Here is a 21372-nt window from a genome sequence, read left to right as displayed (position 1 = left end):
CAATAAATAAGTATGATAGTAGAAAATTATAAATCCTGGAATGCATGCTCCTAACCCTAGAAATTCATTCAGCTGCTGGGCACTAATTTTGTTACCCTAGAGCGGATGGTACTCAGGCGACAAAAGTCATTTGGGCTCGTCAATACCCGCATTTGTTAACACTTGTCAGCAAAACAGTCCAAGCACTGCAAAGTGTAAACAGATCCAAAAGCCCAAGTGTTCCACCGTCGAGAAAAAACCCCCCCACAAACCCATCGTCCAGACCTCAGCCAGCTTTCAATTTTTGTTTTTTCAATCTTTTTTCTTTTTTCTCTTTTGCATATATAACTGGAATGAGGTTTTTATTTTGGTAGAGTCACGTAATAGGATTACCGGAGTCTCTGGCATAGTATTAGTAGCCACATTACACCAATTTTTCTCACCTCTGTTGCTTTTACCTCTTTGTTTCTCTTCTTCGTCTTCTTAAACCATACACTGCTCTGGAGTGTGTATTCTTGTTGGTTTCCAACGTTAGAGAGAGAGAGAGAGAAAAAAAAAGAAGACAATAGAAAGAAGGGAGAAATAAGAAAGCGAGGGAAGAGAAGAGAAGTGAAGGGAGAAAACGTTTCATCTGATACTGCTAGACTCTGAGTAAAGAAATGACTTATATTGTTTTGTTGATCCAGAAGTGTTGAACTGCTTTTTCTTCTTTGATTATATAGTTAGATCTGTCGAGGTCGTCTTTCTCTTCTCCTCAGATTTTCTGAGGAAACTTTAGAGGTGGGTTTCTCAGAAACCAGTAGATAAATTAATTCTTGGGTTTTTTTTTTTTTTAATTTTGGGATTATTGTAATAAGATGAACTGATGATTGGCGTTGTTTTGCAGATATGAAGCGCTTAAGGGACGACGCTTTTGTGAACCCTCAATTTAAGCGGCCATTTGGTTCCTCTCGGGGAGAATCGTGAGCTTTTGTCTTCTTTCTATCTTCACGATTTTATCTGTTTTCTTTTTGCCTCTTGAAAATTTCGTGGTGGTTGATATTTGTTGTGGTTTTCTTGAACTGTTTTGTTTTTTCGAGTGTGTGTTTGATCCTGATGGTAGATTTCTCATGCAATTCTACTTGAAATTATGTCCTGTGACTACCCGTTTGTTATTTTCCCAATCAGGGAATTTGACGAAATTGTATGCTGATCTTCAGTTAACCACTGGAATTTAGTGTCGTAAGGTACCATATATGGTTGCTAAAACCTTTTGTGATCAGGATTGGTGGATGTCCTGGTTTACCTTAAGCATAAAATTGGATTAGTTTTTTCTTGTAATCTTTTGGTGCTAATTGGTATTTGGAGAATTCAAAAGACCAATTTCTGAAATAAAGTTGTGATCTTTATGCTTTTCGTGTTGGTCTTTTTGTTAATTCTGCCCCCCCCCCCCCACAACACACACACACACACACACAGACCAAAAAAAACCCCAAAATTGAAAATGTTTTCCCCTTTGGTTTAGGGGTTGGGTGGAAAGAACAAAAAGGGCGTGGGTTGCAGATAATGACAAATAGTTTAGCAAGCAACAAAATTATGCAACCACTCTCTTGGTGCATTTGGCAGCATGTTTATACCATCCGGTTCATGAGTTTTGAGTTATTAGCCTTTTGTGTAACTGATGTTAGTGACCTACTTTTTTCATCTTTCTATTTTTGTTGGAAGCTATGGGCAGCCGCAAGTTCCTGGAGGCAGTGGAGGAGGAGGTGGCAGCGGCAGCGGTGGAGGTGGAGGTGGAGGTGGAGGTGGTACTTCACAAAAGCTCACCACAAATGATGCCTTAACCTATTTGAAGGAAGTTAAGGATATGTTTCAAGATCAGAGAGAGAAGTATGACATGTTCCTTGATGTGATGAAAGATTTTAAGGCTCAAAGGTACCTCAATTACATTATACAATAGAATTTCACAATTTGGCGTTTCTTGATTTCATATAACTTTGGAAGTCTGTTAATTGCTTTCCTTCAGAATTGACACAGCTGGTGTTATAGCAAGGGTTAAAGAGCTATTTAAAGGACATCCCAACTTGATACTTGGTTTCAATACCTTCTTGCCAAAGGGTTATGAAATTACTTTGAATGATGAAGAAGAGGCCCCACCAAAGAGAACAGTTGAATTTGAAGAGGCTATAAGCTTTGTTAACAAGATAAAGGTTGATTTGACATTTACTTCTTGCCTGTGAGTTCATGAGTCTGTTTATCCTATTTTGGTTCTGATTTAGTACTCTTTTGGTGCAGAAACGTTTTCAAAGTGACGATCATGTCTATAAATCTTTTCTAGACATCTTGAATATGTATCGGAAAGAACACAAGGGCATTAATGAGGTCTACCAGGAGGTATATCTGATCAAGGCTTATTTTGATTATAGTAGTTATGACTGTATAACAATTTTGTTATTCTTCATCCATTTGTTTCTGTTGTCATATCATTGGCATATATGTAGGTGGCAGCACTTTTTGAAGACCACCCAGATTTGCTGGATGAGTTCACTAGATTTTTGCCTGATTCTTCGGCTGCTGCATCAGCACCTCATACTTCTTTTGGCCGACATTCTTTTCATCGCTATGATGAGAGGAGCTCTGCTGTGGCTACTTTGCGACAATCACAGATGGAAAAGGTTATTTTCAACTTGGATTTACCTTCCCAGAATTGCAATTGCTTATTAATTTTACCTTGTACAGTTCTAACTCAGAAAAGGGTTTCTGTCCTCCCACCTTAGCAACGTTTCCGTCGGGATAGAATTGTTAGTCCCCATGGTGAACGCGATCTTAGTGTAGAGCGTCCTGATACCGATGATGACAAAACTATGGTGAGATTGCATAAGGAGCAGAAGAAGCGTGCTGAAAGGGAGAACAGGGAAAGGAGAAACCGTGATCAGGATTACAGGGAACCTGATAATGAAAATAATGGGGACATAAGCATGCATCGTCTTACTGAAAAAAGAAAATCTGCTCGGAAGGTTGAAGATTTTGGCGGCAATACAGTTTCAGCCTCTTATGATGATAAAGACTCCCTAAAGAGTGAGTAAATTGATGGCTTTTTTTGCGAGGATAATCCACTAAATATAGATTTGTAGCTATTGAAGAACTTTTTGGCGCTATATGATAGTAGATGAATAAACCATTAATTTTTTTACAGTTTCAAAAAGGAGCGCTGTATAGGGATTAGAATATTTGCACTAAATCAAAATTGCCATTTCAGTTCTTTGTTGAGATTGCCTTGTAAAACTTTGACTCAACTGATTTGTACCTTTTTTTTTTGGGCTAAGACTTTCAACTCATATACTTATTTAGATATGCTGTCTGCTTGATGTTTGCAGCCATGTATAGCCAAGAATTCTCTTTCTGTGAAAAAGTTAAGGAGAGGTTACGCAACCCTGATGATTACCAGGCATTTTTGAAGTGTCTTCACATTTATAGCACAGAAATAATTACAAGGAAGGAGTTACAGAGTTTGGTAGGTGTATCAGAGCTTCCTTTTTGTGCTTCCAAAAATTGGAGTCTATTTGCTTAGCTGGTTATTAATTGTTTAGGAAGATTAGGTGTTGAAATTTCATTTTATGTTATCTATTAGCCTTCACTTTTGCTTCTTTGGACAATAACTAGGAGAATGCTATAGCAACTAATGTTGAGCTACAATTTAAGCTTAGTTTTCAGTATGGTTGTAACCTTGAGGTAGCATTTTCTATGCCAATAACTTAAGATTTTGTAACAATGTAACAGATTGCTGCTTGGTGCTAATACACAATTAGTACATTGTTTGTGTAAATAGCTTGAAGTTGGTTGTCCTCTTCTTTTAGTTAGCACTGAGAAGTATCCATTTCCACAAATTTATCCTTTTCATTCTTGATTGTCTGGTCTATCATCACTCTTGGGCTTACAAATTGATTTGGAAAACATGCTTCTAATAGTATATCATCATCAAATTGAGATTTTTTTTCCCTTTATTCCGTTCAGGTTGCTGATCTACTTGGAAAATATCCTGATCTTATGGAGGGGTTCAATGAATTTTTGGAACGCTGTGAAAAAATTGGTAAATTACTGTACCTTCAGTGTTAGTAGATTTGTTTGCTTTAGCTTTGAGTTGAATTCTGACTATGGCCATTGCTGCAGATGGATTTCTTGGTGTCATGAGCAAAAGTAAGTTTGTTATCTGTTGTATCCTCTGGATGAGTATTCATTTACAGCCCAAGTGTTGTGGAAAGTTATAAACTGCTACATGAGTGTATGGGTCATTTGAATTTAAGATGTGCTATGCAACCTGATGAAGTGATTTTAATGATAGCAGAATCTTTGTGGAATGAGGGACACGGTTCGAAAACACTCAAGTTGGAGGAAAGAGACAAGGAACATAAACGTGACATGGATATGGGAAAAGAAAAGGATAGGTACAAGGAGAAGTATTGGGGAAAATCCATTCAGGAACTTGACCTCTCAAATTGTCAAAGATGCACTCCAAGTTACCGGCTTCTTCCTGAGGATGTAAGAAATTTGCTTGTTTTTCGCCTATTATGAATGCATGTTTTTCATTTATATGAAGGATTCAGTATAACATCTAAGTTTATTTTAATATCATTTATTCTACAGTATCCAATCCCTTCAGCAAGCCAGAGGTCTGAGCTTGGGGCCCAAGTTTTAAACGACCATTGGGTATCTGTGACATCGGGAAGTGAGGATTACTCTTTCAAACACATGCGCCGAAACCAGTACGAAGAAAGTCTGTTCAGATGTGAAGATGATAGGTAAAATTATAGCAGTGTTATTGTAATCTGTTTATGCAATTAAAATATTTTCCAGGTTGTAGTTCATCGACTGTTGTACTTGTTGTAATTTTTGTCTGCTACCACTACTGATGAGTGTGCTTTTTTCTTCCCCTTTTTCTTTTGTTTTTGGGGGGGGGGGGATGTGGGGGATGTGGGGGGTTGATTTCAGATTTGAGCTAGATATGTTGCTGGAGTCAGTCAGCTCAACAGCTAAGCGTGCCGAGGAGTTGTTGAACGGCATCAATGATAATTCAATAGGTGCAGATAGTCCAATCAGAATTGAAGACTACTTTACAGGTATGTTATTGGAGAATTCAAATGTAGTGCATGCCTCTGTTGCTTTACCTTCTGGATAGAAGGAAACCTGTACAAGTCTGTACTTTGACATGGTGGTGTTGGTTCTTTTCTTGTTTCCCGTAGCCCTCAATTTAAGATGCATTGAACGCCTTTATGGTGATCATGGTTTGGATGTGATGGACATTTTGCGAAAAAATCCATCTCTTGCATTGCCTGTTATATTGACCCGCCTAAAGCAGAAGCAAGAGGAGTGGACTAAGTGTCGTTCAGATTTTAACAAAGTTTGGGCTGAAATTTATGCCAAGAACCATTACAAGTCGCTTGACCACCGTAGCTTCTATTTCAAGCAACAAGATTCAAAGAACTTGAGCACCAAATGTAAGTTGTGCTGTATTTTTTTTCTTTTTCGCATTGCTTTTCACAATATTCTTATGCTTTCTTATGGTGTAATAACTGTTTCCCCAATTCTATGTTCTATTTTTTGCTGTTGTCAATGTTAGGAAATGGCATTGTTATTTATAGTCCTTCCAAAATGAGATAGGAGGAATTTTTGTGGTGTTCTTTTGTTGTTTATCTTTTTCAATTTTGGGTGTCATTAATCTGGTCTGTGTTGTTGATGGCAGCCTTGGTGGCGGAGATTAAAGAAGTTAAGGAGAAAAAGCAAAAAGAGGATGATGTGCTTCTTTCTATCGCTGCTGGAAGTAGACATCCTATAGTTCCAAATCTTGAATTTGAATATACTGATACTGAAATTCATGAAGACTTGTATAAACTAATTAAATATTCATGTGAAGAGGTTTGCTCAACAAAAGAACAATTAAGTAAGGTTATGAGGCTTTGGACTTCCTTCCTTGAGGTAATGTTGGGTGTTCCTTCTCGGCCTAATGCTTCGGAGGTTACTGAAGATGATGTACTGTCCAAGCGTCGTGCTACCAAAGGCACTGGGACAAGTGTAGTAGAAAGTGATGGAAGCCCAAGTGCTGATGCTACTACCATGAATTCTAAGCAGTCAAAACCCACCTGCAATGGAGATGCAGACACTTCACCTGCACGTATTAATTCTGGCAGGACTAGCTTCACAAATGCAGATACGATGGCCAAAGAAGATGGATTAACAGTGGCTTCTGATGAGCGGTTAACTAGTTCTGATGCTGCAGTTGCTACAGGAGCAGATGTAGCTCATGGAAGAATCAACTTGGAAATAACTTCAGGTTGATACATCTTGATCTGGACTATGCTACTATTTGCGCTTCTTGCCATACATTATTTTGTTTGTGGGGTTTTTATCTCTCTCTGTCAGTCAAAATGCCACTTACTGTTGCATAGAAAATTTGTTTTGGTTTCAATGATGTTGGATGGTGTGATATTATTAAGTCACGTTCATCTTCATCATATAATTTGTCTTCTTGTATGTCAAGGGCGTGGTGCAACTTCTTCACGACCTATTAATGGGGGAGGAGTTGAGGATAGTCATGGGGCAAAGTCAAATGTTGGAGATATTCTATCATCAGAGGTATGCTGTTTTATCTGCCTTAACTTTTTGGATTTGGAGGGAAGAATTGGGGAAAGGAAATGTGTCTGTGGGATGGCAAAACACAGATATTGACCCCCCTCCTTTTTTCTCTTTCAGTGCCTTTGTGTAATTCATCCTTGCCTCTCTGTCTGTGTGAGTGTGGGTGTGGGTTTAGAGCGTTCATTACATGCATTGGTGGAGGGTCAACAATTTAATACGAGTGGTGCTCTGTTTTGTGTTACAGGGCGGTGATGCTTCAAGACTGCTGGCATTGGCAAATGGAGGGTTTGCAGAGGGGTCTAGACATAACAGTTTCAACAAGGATTCGGTTGATCCATCCAAAAATGAGAAAGAGGAGGGGGAGTTATCACCTAATGGTGATTTTGAAGAGGATAATTTTGTTGCATATCGGGAAAGTAGCTCACAAGTCATTCCTAATGCTAATCATGGTGACGAAAACATGCAATATCCAAATGGAGTGGGCGAGGAGATCTCTTGTCAGGATGCTGCTGGTGAAAATGATGCAGATGCTGATGATGAAGACAGTGAAAATGTTTCTGAAGCTGGTGAAGATGTTTCTGGCAGTGAGTCTGCAGCTGATGAATGCTCACGTGAAGAGAACGAGGAAGAGGAAGATGGAGAACATGATGAGATTGATGGCAAAGGTGAGAGTGAAGGTGAGGCAGAAGGTGTGGGTGAAGCACACTTTGTTGGTGGAGATGGTGCATCAATGCCAATGTCTGAGCGCTTTCTTCTTAACTCTAAGCCTCTCACAAAGCATGTGCCCTCAGCATTAAGTGATACTGGAAAGGCGAATTCACGGATCTTTTATGGAAATGATACTTTCTACGTGCTTTTTCGGCTTCATCAAGTAAGTTATAGTTCTCTTTATTGTTTTATTGTCTTGTTCTCAGATTGGGTGATCTGTTCACTGTGTCATCATAGATGTTTGAGTTTCCCTGCTTCTTTTGGGGAGAGAGAGAGAGAGAGAGAGAGAGAGAGAGAGAGAGAGAATGGAGACTAGGAAAACTGGCCTTTGAGTGGGAGATCTTGAACCGTAAAGAGAGAGAGGTACAATTTTTTCCCAATTCCATGATTTCTGAGGCCTGCTTTCTGTTCAAGAGCGTTTTATGAACTCTCTAATAAAACAACACTATTCTGAACATGGATTCCTTCCTCCATGGCGCGTAGGAAAGGGGAATAATAGTTCCCATTAACCCTGGTCTCTTCTTTGCTAAAGGATAGATGATTTTTCCGCCTTCTGGTAACATATTATTATCTTCTTAATTTGTTACCAGGTACTGTATGAAAGATTATTATCAGCTAAGCAGAACTCTACATCATCTGAACTGAAATGGAGAAATTCAAAGGATACTGATACTGATCCGTATGCCAGGTGGTTTAGCAGCATGCTACTCTTTTTCACACAGTTGTGGCATCTAACATTTATTCAATGACAATTTTGTTTAATGCAGATTTATGAGTGCGTTATATAGTTTGCTTGATGGATCTGCTGACAATGCTAAGTTTGAGGATGATTGCCGGTCAATAATTGGGAACCAATCATATGTGTTATTTACCTTGGACAAGTTAATGTATAAGTTGGTCAAGCAGGTAATTTCCCATAAATCTGTAAAATCTTTATCCTTTAAAGCTTTTTTGTCTTGTCAAGGGATTCTGACTTTTAATGTTTTTCTGCAGCTTCAGACTGTTTCAAGTGATGAATTGGACAACAAGCTGCTTCAGCTGTATGAGTATGAAAAGTCTCGGAAACCAGAAAAATTTGTTGATTCAGTGTATTATGAGAATTCGCATGTCCTTTTGTATGAGGAGAATATTTATCGGTTTGAATGTGTAGGTCTTCGATTGCCTTCTTTTCTTTCTTTCCCAAATGTTATTTGCTTTTAGTAATATTCTTTTGGATTAATACAAGTGAATTATGAGTTGTTTCCGTGCTATTTTAGACATCTTCTCCAACCCGTTTGTCCATCCAACTGATGGATGATGGAAATGAGAAGTCTGAGGTGGTTGCCGTTTCCATAGATCCAAATTTTGCAGCCTATCTGTACAATGATTATCTGTCAGTTGGCCAGGGAAAAAAGGAGTCATCTGCTGTTATGCTCAAGAGGTATTGGAACTATTTCCAATTTATGAGACTTAGCAAATAATTTTAGCACTGATCACTTCAGCAGGGGAGTGAGTGTGGGAAGTTTGGGACTGCTTGGTCATATGATTTCTCTCTCTCTCTCTCTGTTTTTTTTTTTTTTGGCTCTCAGGAAAAGTTATTGAATTTGAAAATTTTTGGATTTGACTGGATTATATGGCATTGGCTTGAATGAATTAACTAGACAATCTGATATGTTTCATTTTCCTTGATCTGTGCAGGAATAAGCGTAAATTTGCTGAGATTGATGAGGACTCTGCTTTTTGCAAGGCCATGGAAACTGTCCGAGTGTGGAATGGCTTGGAGTGTAAGATGTCTTCCAACTCGTCAAAGGTATGCTTTTGTGAATCTGTGGTTTTGTATTGGTGGCTTTTTGGTAGTTCAAGGAAGTATAATCTTGTAGGATCTTCATTTGGCTTCATAAATATCCTTGAAAGGATTTTCTCATGTAATGTCCTCCTTGGCAATCATATAAAAGCTTCTAGAAGTGTAAAACCTTTTAGCAATTTTTATTTATTATGATGAATGTTGGTTTTTAAGTTGGAAGGGTTTTCTCCAACATTCTTTTGCAAGACCAGTCCGACTTCTTGGTATAGGAGTTATTGTAATGTAGATCTGGCATAGTAATTGGTTCCAAGGACGTAATCTTTGGGAAGTGAGAGATGAACCGGACAGTTACCACTATTCACTTCTTTGCGTGTAGAATTAGAATCCAATCATACCATCTCCAAAGTGTTGCTGGATGATGATTGTTCTTTCATCACATTGTAGCTCTCTAATTATGGAGCTTGTTGCAGATCTCATATGTTCTCGACACAGAGGATTTCTTTTTCCGATTGGGAAGGAAAAGAAGAAACGTATCTGGGAGCAAATCAGATGAGCCAAGAGTAAAACGTTTCAACCAATTTTTGGCGGCATCGTTGTAATACTATTATTATTATCTGCCGTCCTCCTGATAGCGTTGTGTTCGAAGGTATGCATTGTCTCTGGAGAGGTGTTAAAATGTTGGAAGGTTTTGCAATAGTTGCTCGCCCTCTCATACCCCACCTCGAGAACTAGATACACTGTGTTAGCAAATGCTTATCCGTAGCTGCATGTTTTTTTTTTGAAAGGCTTTTGTGGACATTCATATCTCTCTTTAACATTTCATATTTTGTTTTGTAGAACTTGGCTGGCGAATGGTGTCCGGGCAAAGACTCAAGTAAAGCAGTCGTCCGTTTGTAATTTCTTATTCCAACCTGCTGAATAACATTTTGAGGGCAGTGAAGGAAGAGTATGATGGGCTTGTGAGCCGTAGTTTGTACATAGGGGGTTTTAACCCATGTTCTTGAATGTGTAGATCCTGTGTTTATTTCACCTGTATTTGCATTTTTTTCTTCTCAGAAAGGGGGTGCATAAGAGACCTGCTGTCTGTCATTGTTATATTTTACAGTTTACCTACCTGGTTCTGGTTCTGGTTCTGGTTCTGGTTCTGGGTGTAGTAGTCTAGTCCCTATTATATCTGGAACAATTTTTCTGGCAGTTGTTATTCTGTCACTGTGTTGGCCTTATGTAAGAAACAGTGATGAAACAGGAGGTTTAAAGTTTTGTAATGGAAGTTCTATTACGACACTGACAAAATTGTCTAAGGATTTGTTGGGAGTTATAAAATATTCCTGTTGCAGATGATACCTCGGTGGTTACTTTCATGAATTTAGATCCACAATGAGTTACCACAAGGAAATGACAAATTTTTTGAAGGTAATAACAACCGTAACAATTTTTAATATGTAAACCCAATCCCCCCCCCCCCCCTCTTCCCCCTTGCCCCTGGCTCGAAAAAAAAAAAAAAAAGGAAGAAGAACATTATGCACGTGGGTTTTGTACTGGCGAATGTTGTTTAAGGGTTTGTTTGATAACATAAAAAGGTATTGAATCTAAATTTTTTCAGACATTCAGATGTTTTGAGTGTTTAATAAATGAAAATTTATTTGCTGAATTTATTAAGTAGTGCTGAATTTGTGTGCATTTTTTTCAGCACAAGAATCTTAATTGAATGCTTAATTCTGATAGGAATAAAAAGAATTATTTCAATTACCTTATTTTATCTATCAAATCTATCCTTGTTTGTTAATTATGTTCAAAATTCTTATCTAATTAAACAATCTAATATTCTCTATCTAATAGTTTTCTATTTCTTTTTTCTTCCTTTTGAATGATTTTTACATCTTCTCCATACTCCTCATATAATATATTTCGTCTTTTATATTAATTTGATTTAAAAGTAAATATTGTCATTTTCATACCTAACATATTTAGCTAATTAAATCATAAGTTCTATTTCTTTTTTTGATGAAAAGATGTAAGGGCAAATTTGTCAAATTAAACTTATTAAGCATTCAGTTATAAATGCTTATCAAACAGTATAAATAGGTTTAACATTAAAATTCAGACATCCATATATTTCTTTTCAATACTTAAAATTCAGCAAATAAATTGTTTCAGTATTCAGATTCAGTTTTATCAAACGGAACCTAAGACTTATGAATGAATTTAAGCGTGCATCTGAGAATTAAAATCTAGATCCGTTAAACTAATGAATAGTTTATCACTTATTTTTTGAAATAAGTTTTGCTTAGAAAATTAAGTGTCACTTAATTAATTTATATGTTTTATTTTATGTTATTGAACAGATTTAAAGACGTCAAAATATAAACTCATTGAGTTTTTTAAGTGATTAACTGAATTATCAAACAAGACTAATGGAGCACCAAGTCCCATGGGCATTAGTTAATTTCTACCCAACAGCTGGGTTCTAATAATTTAATTTGGCTTGATTTAACACAAGGGTAAATAATAACATGACACTTGGCACAATACTATTGGTGGCATTGGATTGTCATAGAAAACATGTCACCGAGGATCTCAAAGTGTTTTGAGCGGCTAACGGCTCCGTCCCTCCTCCAGGACTCTCACATAATTAATTAAAGCCAGGGCATCATTTGTTACCAAAAAAATGTGTGTGTGTTTTAAAATTCCAAGCATGCTTTTTTCTGGTTCTGTTACAAAAATCTTTTCTCATTTACTTGAAGCATATAAGTTGGTAAAAAAAAAAAAAAAAGAAGCATTCAACTCTAATGTTTTGAAGAGTTCAAGTCAAATTCAGGACACAATAATAATAATAGTTTATCTTGCCATGTACTTACTCCTATAATCATTGGTCTTACAATACAAGTGATTAAACGGTCAAACCTCCCAAGTGTGCGTGTGTGTGTGTGTTTGGTCGGAAGCACGGTCGAAGGTGGGCAGACATGCTTCTTCTTCTCTGCTTCCTTTTTTTTAAAAAAAAATATATATATATATATATATATCTTTTTCGGGTTTTTTTTTTTTGGTTTTTGTTTTTCAAAATATTTTAAAATTTCTTCAAGTAAACAAAAGGAAGAAAGAAAACTTTTAGCGGAGAATCAGAGCACGTGCGTAATTAATTAAAATGCGTGAACTAACCAACATTCCTTCAGGTTCCTAAAATGGAAGAAGCCAACCAAAGCAGCTGCAACTTTGAAGATTCAATACATATATATATATATATATATATATATATATATATATTCTTATTATTGTTATTGGTACAAAAACTCAGCCTCTTCATCATCAAATCAAACTCGGCAACGCGTTTCTGTTCATTTTCAAATTCATAGTAGGGTAGTAGAAGTATCTTCCTTGTCAACAAGAAACATATGCTGGCACTGACTCCACTCCTACTACTAATACGCGTTTCTGTTTTTATGCTTTTTAACCTTTTTGGGTAGCGCAGAGTCCAGAGACCAATTACCATCTTCACAACGAGTCGAGAACAGACCACAGAGCAAGAGCATCCATCTAGCTGGCATGGTCCGTTGCAGATTCATTTCCTCTTTTGTGCTAGTTTCGCTGCTGCTTTTACCAACGCTTGCCAGCCGATCGTTCCCCACAAAACTAGATGCCAACCCTTCGCCGGGATACCGTGAAGCACCCGTGTATAGGAATGGAGACCAGTGTCAAATCTCAGCTCCGAGAGACTCGGGGGAAATGGGTGTTTGTCGTCCTTTCCTCGTTCACGTGGCCATGACGCTTGATTCTGTCTACTTTAGAGGTTCCGTGGCAGCAGTTAACTCCATACTCAGGCATGCTTCTTGCCCGGAAAACATTTTCTTTCACTTCGTCGCAGATCCAGCTTCCAGTGCCGCCGGCTCTTCACCTACGCCTGACGAATTCGCTACAATCCTAAGATCCATCTTTCCGTCCCTGGCTTTCAAGGTTTATCCTTTCAACTCTTCCGACCGTGTTAAGAATTTGATATCCTCTTCCATTCGTCAAGCTCTGGATAACCCCTTAAACTACGCAAGAAGCTACTTGGCTGAAATCATCGACCCATGTGTATCCCGAGTGATTTACCTGGATTCTGACATCATCGTCGTCGATGACATCCAGAAACTGTGGTCAACAGCTCTGACCGGTTCTACAGTAATTGGTGCTCCTCAGTACTGTCATGCCAACTTCACCAAATATTTCACCAATCAGTTCTGGGTTCGACCAGATTTTTCAAAGACTTTCCGAGGAAAGAAACCGTGTTATTTCAATACAGGGGTGATGATCATGGATTTAGACAAGTGGCGGAGGGGAGACTTTACTGGGAAGATTGAGAAATGGATGGAGATACAGAGGGAGACGCGGATATACGAGTTGGGTTCGTTACCACCTTTCTTGCTGGTTTTCGGCGGAGAGGTTCACGCGATTGATGACAGATGGAATCAACACGGCCTTGGCGGGGACAATGTGGTAAACAGTTGTAGGTCATTGCACCCTGGTCCGGTTAGTTTGCTGCATTGGAGCGGAAAGGGAAAGCCATGGGTGAGGCTTGACGAAAGAAGGCCATGTCCTGTAGATCATCTATGGGAACCCCATGATTTGTATAGGCAACGTGGCCACAACGGCCGCCGCGCACGGTGGTGACCTGATGCAAATTTTTTAGTTCTTTCTCTTTTTTCTTTTTTTTTTTTTCATTTTCTATTGGTTCATTTGTTACTTTGTCCCTTGATACATTCATATTCGACAATTCTTTTGTATATATAATACTGGGCAATCTGATGGTATTTGGATACATCAGCGAATAGATTTGTTGGCTTCCCTGTATGAGAAATTTTCGATGCAGAGCAGTCCTTTTGTTTGCCCGTTAAGCGAGCCAAAATGGTAGACGGAACCAACCGAGATGTACTTCAATACAGTGAATTTTGGTCTTTTGGACAATAAAGAATTCTTTGATTCGAGCACGATGACTGTTTCTTTCTTGTATATTTTATAAATAGAGACCTCGTAAATGAAAAATTCAAAGTTTTCTCAGTCCGTCAATATAAGATTTTATAACAAACCATTTTTTTGCAGCATTAACTACTAGTGCTATTTCTTAATTTGTGCTCTAAATTCTAACAAATTGGTTATCAAATGCCAACAAAGATGCCAAGGACAAATGGAAGTGAGAGTTCCCAATTCCAAAGCACATAAATTATCGTATTTATCAACTCAAATTTCAAACGAATGACTTCATATCCGTAGCCAGGGAAAATAGAAATGTTGAGACCTTAGCACCAGCTTCGCTGCAATTCTTTTACATACAAGGTAATAGATATCCATATGAACTTACACATGACACTACGTAACTTGTTTCCGCTGATACAAAATGATATAAAAGATCACACAAAATTTGACAAAGAGGAAGTAGAAAAAAGAAGAATGTACATTCCCTCCTACTTACAAGAAGCCGACAGCACAACTTAGATTAGATGCAGTCTATTCTCCAACCAGAATGTACATTCCCTCCTACTTACAACAAACCGACAACACAACTTAGATGCAGTCTATTCTCCAACCCTCTTAAATGATGTCCCAGCAACATGCACCTGCCATTGCAAAGGAATGTTTACTGTGAATCTATATTTCAGGTAACTAGCACGCTTTTCCTGTTAAGACTACTCAGTAAACCACAAAACGCTCAAGTCACTAGAAAGAAGAAAAACCAGAAAAAACTTACCAGAAAAGAAGCTTAGCCAAGTAATCCCGCGAAGTGCCAATTGTATCAGAACATTCATTGCCATTATCATAATTTTCTATACTTGCTAGACTAAAATCCCCTCCAGCATTGGAAGTAATCTCATCTTTGAAAAATCTTTGCAATATATTTTGTGCAAGTTGGTGAATGAAATCTTCCACTTCCCAAGATGAAGGTCTTGACAATTCAGCAACCTGTCCAGCCAAAATATGACTACGCATTAGCAACAGCGACCATCACAAGAGTGCAGTGGTAAGGACGGATTGCAAATACAATTGGCCAGCTGATAAGTTAATTACCATATCAGAATCCAAAGACCTCAAGTACTCTAATAGATCATTATTGCTCCTTTTGACGTACTCCATTTGCAAATTTTCCTGTTTACGGGCATGAAGTTCCTGAGACAGCACAGAAAATTTAATCAACAAAACAAATTACAGTTACTATTTCAAATAACACGACTCGACTTTCTCCGAATTTTATCATATTCCAAGAAAAAAAAAACAACTACCTGAAGGTAAAACCATCATTCCAACTTTAAAGAATATAATTTCAGCTGTTCAAAGAGCTTCAAACATCTAAATGGCCAATATGAGGATGAGTCATTACCTAAGAGAATAAGTGCTACTATGTCAAATTAAGTTCCATTACAAGCTCATGCTGCTGTAAACTCCAAGAACATCACGAATCATATAATTCGAAACTCCCAATAATCTAACAATGACATACGAAGCACTCAAATTTCCCTCAAACAACAAACCGGTGGACTGTGTATATGTAATTTCCATGATGACTGCAATCAAAACTCGTGAAATGATTGTATTAAAAGGAGAGAAAAATGAAAAACCCATCACCTGTTTAACACTAGACAGCTCTGACTCCAATTGTTGAATGTATTCCACAACTTCAGGAGACAAATTTCCGAGGCTATCCCCCTGTTTTCTATCCAAAACTTCCGCACAACCGTCCACTCTAGCTATACCTTCCGTTCCTTCACTCTGTTTTCCCTTCAGCTCTGAAACCCCATTCACCTCCAAATGTTGATAATCTTTGGAGATATCCAAAGTTATGTCAAAATTTCTCATCAACGAAATCCGATACTCCGCATTCCACAAAGTATACCTGAATAATTTGGACCAGCCAATTTGAATTAACATTTCGCCGCCCAATGGAATCACTAAGCGGTTCAAAGTTCAGCTTTGGAAACAAAAAGTATTTGTAATCAATTAGAGAGCGAAGATTAAAGCAATTACCCGGTAATTATGGAGGAAACGATAAGGCGGTCGAGAGGGCGTTTGGGAAACCAGACGGTGACGGAAAATTGATCGGATGGGAGCAGGCCCAGCATACTAGAAATGGTCTGCTTCATCGAGTCCTTAGCGGAGTCGGATACACCTTTGGAGATGACGGAGGCGTCGAGTGGCTCAATTCGCTTGAGCATGTTGGCGATAACGGAGAATTCGCGGCTGAATCCAGACTTCCTAGTGGAGACGAAATCGTCAGAGACTCCACCGCCGTCCACTCCGGAAATTAGGCAGCTGACGGCGGATGAGGAAGCCGACGAGAATCCCCTACGCTTACAGGGGAGGATGGACGGAAGCCACGGTCGGATGAGGAGGTGGAGGTCGGCAGAAGAAGGGGGTGGCGGTTGAGGAGGGGGTTGAAGCCGTTGAAGAAGTTGTTGTTGGTGGTGGTGGTGGTGGTGATAAGGCCTGAGGGAGAGGTGGGTGGCCGGATAGACTAAGAAAACCCTAGCTGTTGAGGCTGCCATAAAAGAATTTCCAAGAGAAGCAGCTGGAGATATATAATAATAGAGGTCCTTTGAGGTATTATCTCATAGCTGTTTCCGCAATTGTAAAAAAATTGTGTGGCATCCGGCGGCGGAGAACTCCCACTCACGCGGCTGTCTGTTTTTCAGATTAGCCCCTCTCGGATGGATTGGGATTTCTCATTTTCTCTCTGCCCACCAATTTTTAGTTTGGGGATTTGTTTGCTTTTTGTACTTGGTCAATTGAGTGTCACTCGTATTGACGTTATTTACGCAATCACCCTTTGCTTTTTTTTTTTTTCCAAATAAGTGAGTGTGTTTGGATAGTAAATTATTTGAGATGATTTTATGAAAAAATATATTATGATATTATTTTGATATAATATATGTGAGATAAAAAAAGATTTAAAAAAAAAAGTTGTTGATGATGCAATCAAGTTAATATGTGTAAATAAGATGTAATAATTTACAATCCAAACACATTACTGAATTTTACTTAAAATCGTTTGTCCCGAATTTCATATGTCATGTCTTGTAACTTTTACAATTCTATTGTGGATAAGTTATACAATCAATAACTCTTAAGATTATATTAGAAAATAAATTTATCAGCACAGTACACGTGACAATTAAACTGTTGAAATATGTAAACTTTTCCTACAAATTTTGCTAGATTATATTTGATATCAAAATAATTTAGTTATTAGAAAAATAAGGATATTTGTTAACTAAAGATCATGTTGGTTTGTTAACAAATATTTTAGCTCAGATTTGCTAGTAAAAGAAGATTATATTTTATTGAGATTTTTAGAATAATAGTTAGATGAATATTTTGTTAGTTTGTTTCGTGCAATCACTATAAATAGTGAGTTGATTAATAAATAACATTAAGCTCATTTTCTACTTTCAATACAAGTCTCTTCTAAATTTTTTTTTGGCATCACTAAGATGTTGTTTTTTAGTGTATGCTCCAAAAAAACTAACATAAACAAACTAAAATGGGATAGACACAACAAAGACAAAATTGGGGACGAATGATTTGAAGCGAACTTTTATAAATCTAAGCACTAAATGTTTTGGATAATCATAACTATTTCAAAAACATTTCTTCATTATTTGTTTTTGCAAACTTAATTTGGTATTTGTTTTCAAGCCCGTCTTTATGATTTTGTTGTAGACTTGTTAACTTGCGCTTAAAACTTAAAATATTAAATTGGAGTCAAATTTAAGGATTTTAGAATTGTAAGAAGAAGGATAAACAAAAAATAGAGTGACAGAAATATAGGTAATTTTTTCTCCATGTTAGTTACATTATATACATACATAAGTGTTTTTTTCATGTTATTTAATTAGTATATAATATAATATACTTATGATGCTATGCTGAAATCATCCAATTTTTAGAAACTTATAATCAGTTTGGCTTTTGGTTTGGATTTAAAAACACTAGTGTGCAAAAGATTTGACTGTATGACACGTATATTTTTTAAATTTTAAATTCAAATTTAAATTAGTCTCTATGCATCTAATGACATGTGGTGTATAAGATTAACTTTTAATTTAATTTTAATACAATTCTACTCTATCAAAATAAAATAAAACAAAAAGGTACAGCGCGTACTTGTCAGCGCCGCCGCAAAGGCCTATATTAGCTGGTTTTGGGGTGGATGCGTGGGTTCGTATTTCCACCCAGAGTTGTTAGCAAAATTTCGGTGTACACAGCGGTTTTCTGGTCTCCTATGGCGTCATCCACCGTCAACCGATGGCTTAGGCCCGAGGTCCGATCTCTCTCTCTCTCTCTCTAACTTTTTGCTCCGCTAGATCTTTGGCTTCTCCATTTGATCTTTTTGTTTTACTAGTACATAGCAATTTAGGCGATTCTCATGGATTTGTTAGGAGTATTATAATTAGATCTGGCGATTGATTTGGTATGATGGGTGAGCGGTATGTTACGTATATGTATTTGTGTGTGTGGTTGCAGGTATATCCGCTGTTCGCAGCAGTTGGGGTGGCCGTCGGTATTTGCGGGGCGCAATTGATCCGCAACATCTGCATCAACCCGGAAGTCCGGTATGATACTCATAATTATACCCTACAGTCGCTCTCCTCCTCTCTCTGACAAACAAACGTATTTTTTGATGGTGCATTATGTCTTTATTATTATTTTTCATCATTTCTGGAATTTTAGCTAAATGTTCAATTGTGTCCTAAACTGTAAGAAGTTTAGAAGTACTTAAGGATGGCAAGAGGGGCGGAGGCCGTGGGGAGCTATTGGAGGACGGGAATTCTCTGCCCCCCCGACCCCCCCCCCCCCCAAAAAATCCCCTCGGTTTGGAAACAGGACGGGGATGGGAAATACTACCCGCCTCGTCACCCGTTTAAAAAAATTAAGATATATATATGTACATAATTATATATATAATATTTAATTTAAGTAATTATAAATTTATAATAATGATATTAGTAGTTATATATATTATTTAATATATATTAGTATATGTAATATAATTGATATACTAATTATATATGTCTATTAATAAAAATTATTAATTATTTATACTAAATTTATTAATACATTTATATTAAATTCTTAATTACACGTAATACAATAACATTTTTTCTAAAAAAAAAACACAATAATAATTCAGTGATTGTATTTGTATCAAAAGTGAAAACTTAATTATTTTAGTTATATTTGTTTTATCATATTATATTGTATTCAAATAATTTTTATTTAATTATTTTTATAAATTTTAATTGTGAAGTTACAATGAATAATAATTTGGTGATATATTGATGTTTTAATACTTAATTATTTACTAAAATTTAATTATAATAAAATTATATAACAAAATTTTTTTAACCCTGTCGGGGGAGGGGTCCCCCGCCCCATTGCCACGCTTAGGTGTACTGCTGTTTTATGGAGTACCTCAATTTTTCATTTTTATCATCTAAATTCATGTATCCTTTATCGTCTACTGCTTTAGAGATAACATTTACAAATGCGAGAAGAACATCGCGTATGCTTGAAGGCATTTCATTTTGCAAAAGAACAATTAAACAGGGAGGCCTTATGGATATTAATTAAATCCTATATCCTAAAATTGTCGAAATCAAAATTTGACTGCTAAATCCAGATTTAGCATTAGGTTTTGGGGATCTTCCCGGATAAGATCTAGCAATTTTATTGATAGTTAAAAACTCTACACGAAGGCTTTCTTTTGCTAAATCAAAGCTTTCTTTGGGTTTGCTTCATGTTCTATTTTATCAAAGCTTCACTGAGAATTCACACACAGATCGAAGCCCCTCTTCTGAACACACACACCCCCCTCTCCAAAAAAAATAAGCCCCCCTTCTCTCTCTTTTGCTGGATGTTTGTGTATCACAATGTAATTGCTGCGCTTAAGCACTCTTTTCCTTACCTTGAGCAAGCAGGATCATTTTCACTATTGTAACAAAAATGGGCGAGTGGCTGATGAATGATGTTTGAATTATATTGCCCTGTTTGGTTTTGTACCTCGCTCTGTGTGTTTGTTCATAAGAGTAATGCAGAAAGCAGCGATTTTCTTCTCAGAAAACATGTGCATTTTGAATGTAATCTTTTATCCTTAGCTTATTTGCAGTATGCTGCATGCCTGTGAAAGTAAATTGGAATCTTCATCTTGCCATATCATGGATATACTTCATCCATGCACTTAAAACATACTTACGGGGCCTTCCCCTAATGCAACATCTAAATGTACTTGATTTGTTACTGACCTTTGTGTCTATGGAAATCAAGGGTGACCAAGGAGAACAGAGCTGCTGGAGTTCTTGAAAACCATGCAGAAGGGGAGAAATACGCTGAACATGCTCTCAGAAAGTTCGTTCGTAATAGGGCTCCCCAGATCATGCCTTCTGTCAACAATTTCTTCTCAAAACCGCAGATTTGAGAGTCCTCTCTTATTTTCACAGTTGTTTTTTAACTGATAGTTCTCCATCATTTTATTGGCAACTGATTGTTATTGGTTGCGAGGGCAAAACATTTACATACCATGGGTTCTAAAACCAAACATATTTAGAGTTTTGATGTAATTTTGAAATAAATGCACTAAAGCATTACTCTGCCATTTTTTGTTAAATTCATTTTGTTGACAACATGCAATGCTCCATTTCTCTTTGGAGGCTCTTGATTAGTGAAATAAGTTTTTGGCTGTGTTCAACCCTGTTTCAAGGCGATATACTTGCGATTCAAATTACTTTTTTTTTTTTTTTCTGTTTCAGTTTACCAGTATCTTAGACGTGTAATTTTGCGGGTCAATTGGTTAATTTACAAGTGAAATCTTAATGGAAGACAGGTTGAATTGTGGCTTGAGGGTGTCCGGTTTATTGTAAATGTATGGTTAATGAAAGTATTAACTAAATCAAAGGAAAGATAGGGTCAGCTAATTAGGATACTCTTTACATATGTATTACACTTGATTCTGTGGGTCAACATTAGAGGGCCTAGGCGAGCATTGATCCTTAGGAATGCCAATACTGGAATATTAAGTATTTGAAGTGGGCAAATTCTCCAAGAAACAATGGAAAATGGTGTGTACAGGTAGTTAAACCTTTTTCAATGTTGGGCCAATAGAGTGAAAAGTTTGCCCTAACTCCTCATCAATTTTGGTTGCCTTGGATAGCTGTTTAGTATATTGATCATACTAACAAAATGTGTCGATCTTCAGTTCCTTTACAATTTCCAGGATGGTACAAGTATTCTGATATAACGAAATGCTGTCATGTTATACTGGAATTAATCTA

The 21372-nt window shown here is 37.2% G+C and overlaps 4 protein-coding genes across 9 annotated transcripts; 3 read left to right on the top strand and 1 right to left on the bottom strand.

Moving 5' to 3' along the window:
• The first annotated feature begins 351 nt into the window (after nucleotides 1-351).
• LOC113699303 (paired amphipathic helix protein Sin3-like 2) lies at nucleotides 352-10363 on the top strand. Of its 6 annotated transcripts, none has more exons than XM_027219563.2 (24): nucleotides 352-759; nucleotides 866-941; nucleotides 1684-1893; nucleotides 1985-2168; nucleotides 2254-2352; nucleotides 2460-2633; nucleotides 2736-3036; nucleotides 3336-3472; nucleotides 3973-4048; nucleotides 4129-4155; nucleotides 4304-4497; nucleotides 4603-4757; nucleotides 4948-5075; nucleotides 5199-5453; nucleotides 5699-6286; nucleotides 6494-6588; nucleotides 6833-7459; nucleotides 7887-7984; nucleotides 8064-8202; nucleotides 8290-8442; nucleotides 8553-8716; nucleotides 8974-9085; nucleotides 9550-9725; nucleotides 9917-10363. In XM_027219563.2, the coding sequence occupies exons 2-23, from the start codon at nucleotides 868-870 to the stop codon at nucleotides 9676-9678; spliced, it is 4119 nt and encodes a 1372-aa protein (XP_027075364.2). In that variant the 5' UTR covers nucleotides 352-759; nucleotides 866-867; the 3' UTR covers nucleotides 9679-9725; nucleotides 9917-10363. The 6 variants fall into 6 exon arrangements, with proteins under 6 accessions (XP_027075364.2, XP_071913059.1, XP_071913063.1 ...); XM_072056958.1 differs by having other exon boundaries at nucleotides 4301-4497; XM_072056960.1 differs by having other exon boundaries at nucleotides 354-630.
• Nucleotides 10364-12490: 2127 nt separating this feature from the next.
• Nucleotides 12491-13874, top strand: LOC113699151 (probable galacturonosyltransferase-like 6). The gene has a single exon (XM_027219288.2). It carries the CDS (start codon nucleotides 12623-12625, stop codon nucleotides 13724-13726), a length of 1104 nt encoding a protein of 367 aa, XP_027075089.1. The 5' UTR covers nucleotides 12491-12622; the 3' UTR covers nucleotides 13727-13874.
• A 489-nt stretch (nucleotides 13875-14363) lies between these two features.
• On the bottom strand, nucleotides 14364-16786 carry LOC113699150 (uncharacterized). Its single transcript, XM_027219287.2, has 5 exons — nucleotides 16073-16786; nucleotides 15674-15941; nucleotides 15119-15217; nucleotides 14802-15013; nucleotides 14364-14670 (listed from the first exon to the last, which is right to left on the bottom strand). The coding sequence occupies exons 1-5, from the start codon at nucleotides 16588-16590 to the stop codon at nucleotides 14595-14597; spliced, it is 1173 nt and encodes a 390-aa protein (XP_027075088.1). The 5' UTR covers nucleotides 16591-16786; the 3' UTR covers nucleotides 14364-14594.
• A 1419-nt stretch (nucleotides 16787-18205) lies between these two features.
• Nucleotides 18206-20789, top strand: LOC113698762 (uncharacterized). The gene is made up of 3 exons (XM_027218697.2): nucleotides 18206-18365; nucleotides 18569-18657; nucleotides 20369-20789. Exons 1-3 carry the CDS (start codon nucleotides 18255-18257, stop codon nucleotides 20517-20519), a joined length of 351 nt encoding a protein of 116 aa, XP_027074498.1. The 5' UTR covers nucleotides 18206-18254; the 3' UTR covers nucleotides 20520-20789.
• The last annotated feature ends 583 nt before the right edge of the window (nucleotides 20790-21372 follow it).

The sequence above is a fragment of the Coffea arabica genome, chromosome 7c (genome assembly GCF_036785885.1).
Source record: "Coffea arabica cultivar ET-39 chromosome 7c, Coffea Arabica ET-39 HiFi, whole genome shotgun sequence".
Taxonomy (NCBI): Eukaryota; Viridiplantae; Streptophyta; class Magnoliopsida; order Gentianales; family Rubiaceae; genus Coffea; species Coffea arabica.
Note: the sequence above shows the minus strand (reverse complement) of the source record. Positions and strands in the feature narration are given on the sequence as shown.

Excerpts from the sequence above, each read along its gene's own strand:
- LOC113699150 (XM_027219287.2), bottom strand. The coding sequence starts at position 16,590 with ATGGCAGCCTCAACAGCTAGGGTTTTCTTAGTCTATCCGGCCACCCAC. Across the intron at positions 15,942-16,072 it reads GTTTCCTCCATAATTACCGG|GTATACTTTGTGGAATGCGG; the intron begins GTAATTGCTTTA and ends CAAATTATTCAG. Across the intron at positions 15,014-15,118 it reads GGTCTTTGGATTCTGATATG|GTTGCTGAATTGTCAAGACC; the intron begins GTAATTAACTTA and ends TTGGCTGGACAG.
- LOC113699303 (XM_072056958.1), top strand. The coding sequence starts at position 868 with ATGAAGCGCTTAAGGGACGACGCTTTTGTGAACCCTCAATTTAAGCGG. Across the intron at positions 2,353-2,459 it reads TTAATGAGGTCTACCAGGAG|GTGGCAGCACTTTTTGAAGA; the intron begins GTATATCTGATC and ends GCATATATGTAG. Across the intron at positions 9,086-9,549 it reads TGTCTTCCAACTCGTCAAAG|ATCTCATATGTTCTCGACAC; the intron begins GTATGCTTTTGT and ends AGCTTGTTGCAG.
- LOC113699151 (XM_027219288.2), top strand. The coding sequence starts at position 12,623 with ATGGTCCGTTGCAGATTCATTTCCTCTTTTGTGCTAGTTTCGCTGCTG.
- LOC113698762 (XM_027218697.2), top strand. The coding sequence starts at position 18,255 with ATGCGTGGGTTCGTATTTCCACCCAGAGTTGTTAGCAAAATTTCGGTG. Across the intron at positions 18,366-18,568 it reads ACCGATGGCTTAGGCCCGAG|GTATATCCGCTGTTCGCAGC; the intron begins GTCCGATCTCTC and ends GTGTGGTTGCAG. Across the intron at positions 18,658-20,368 it reads TGCATCAACCCGGAAGTCCG|GGTGACCAAGGAGAACAGAG; the intron begins GTATGATACTCA and ends ATGGAAATCAAG.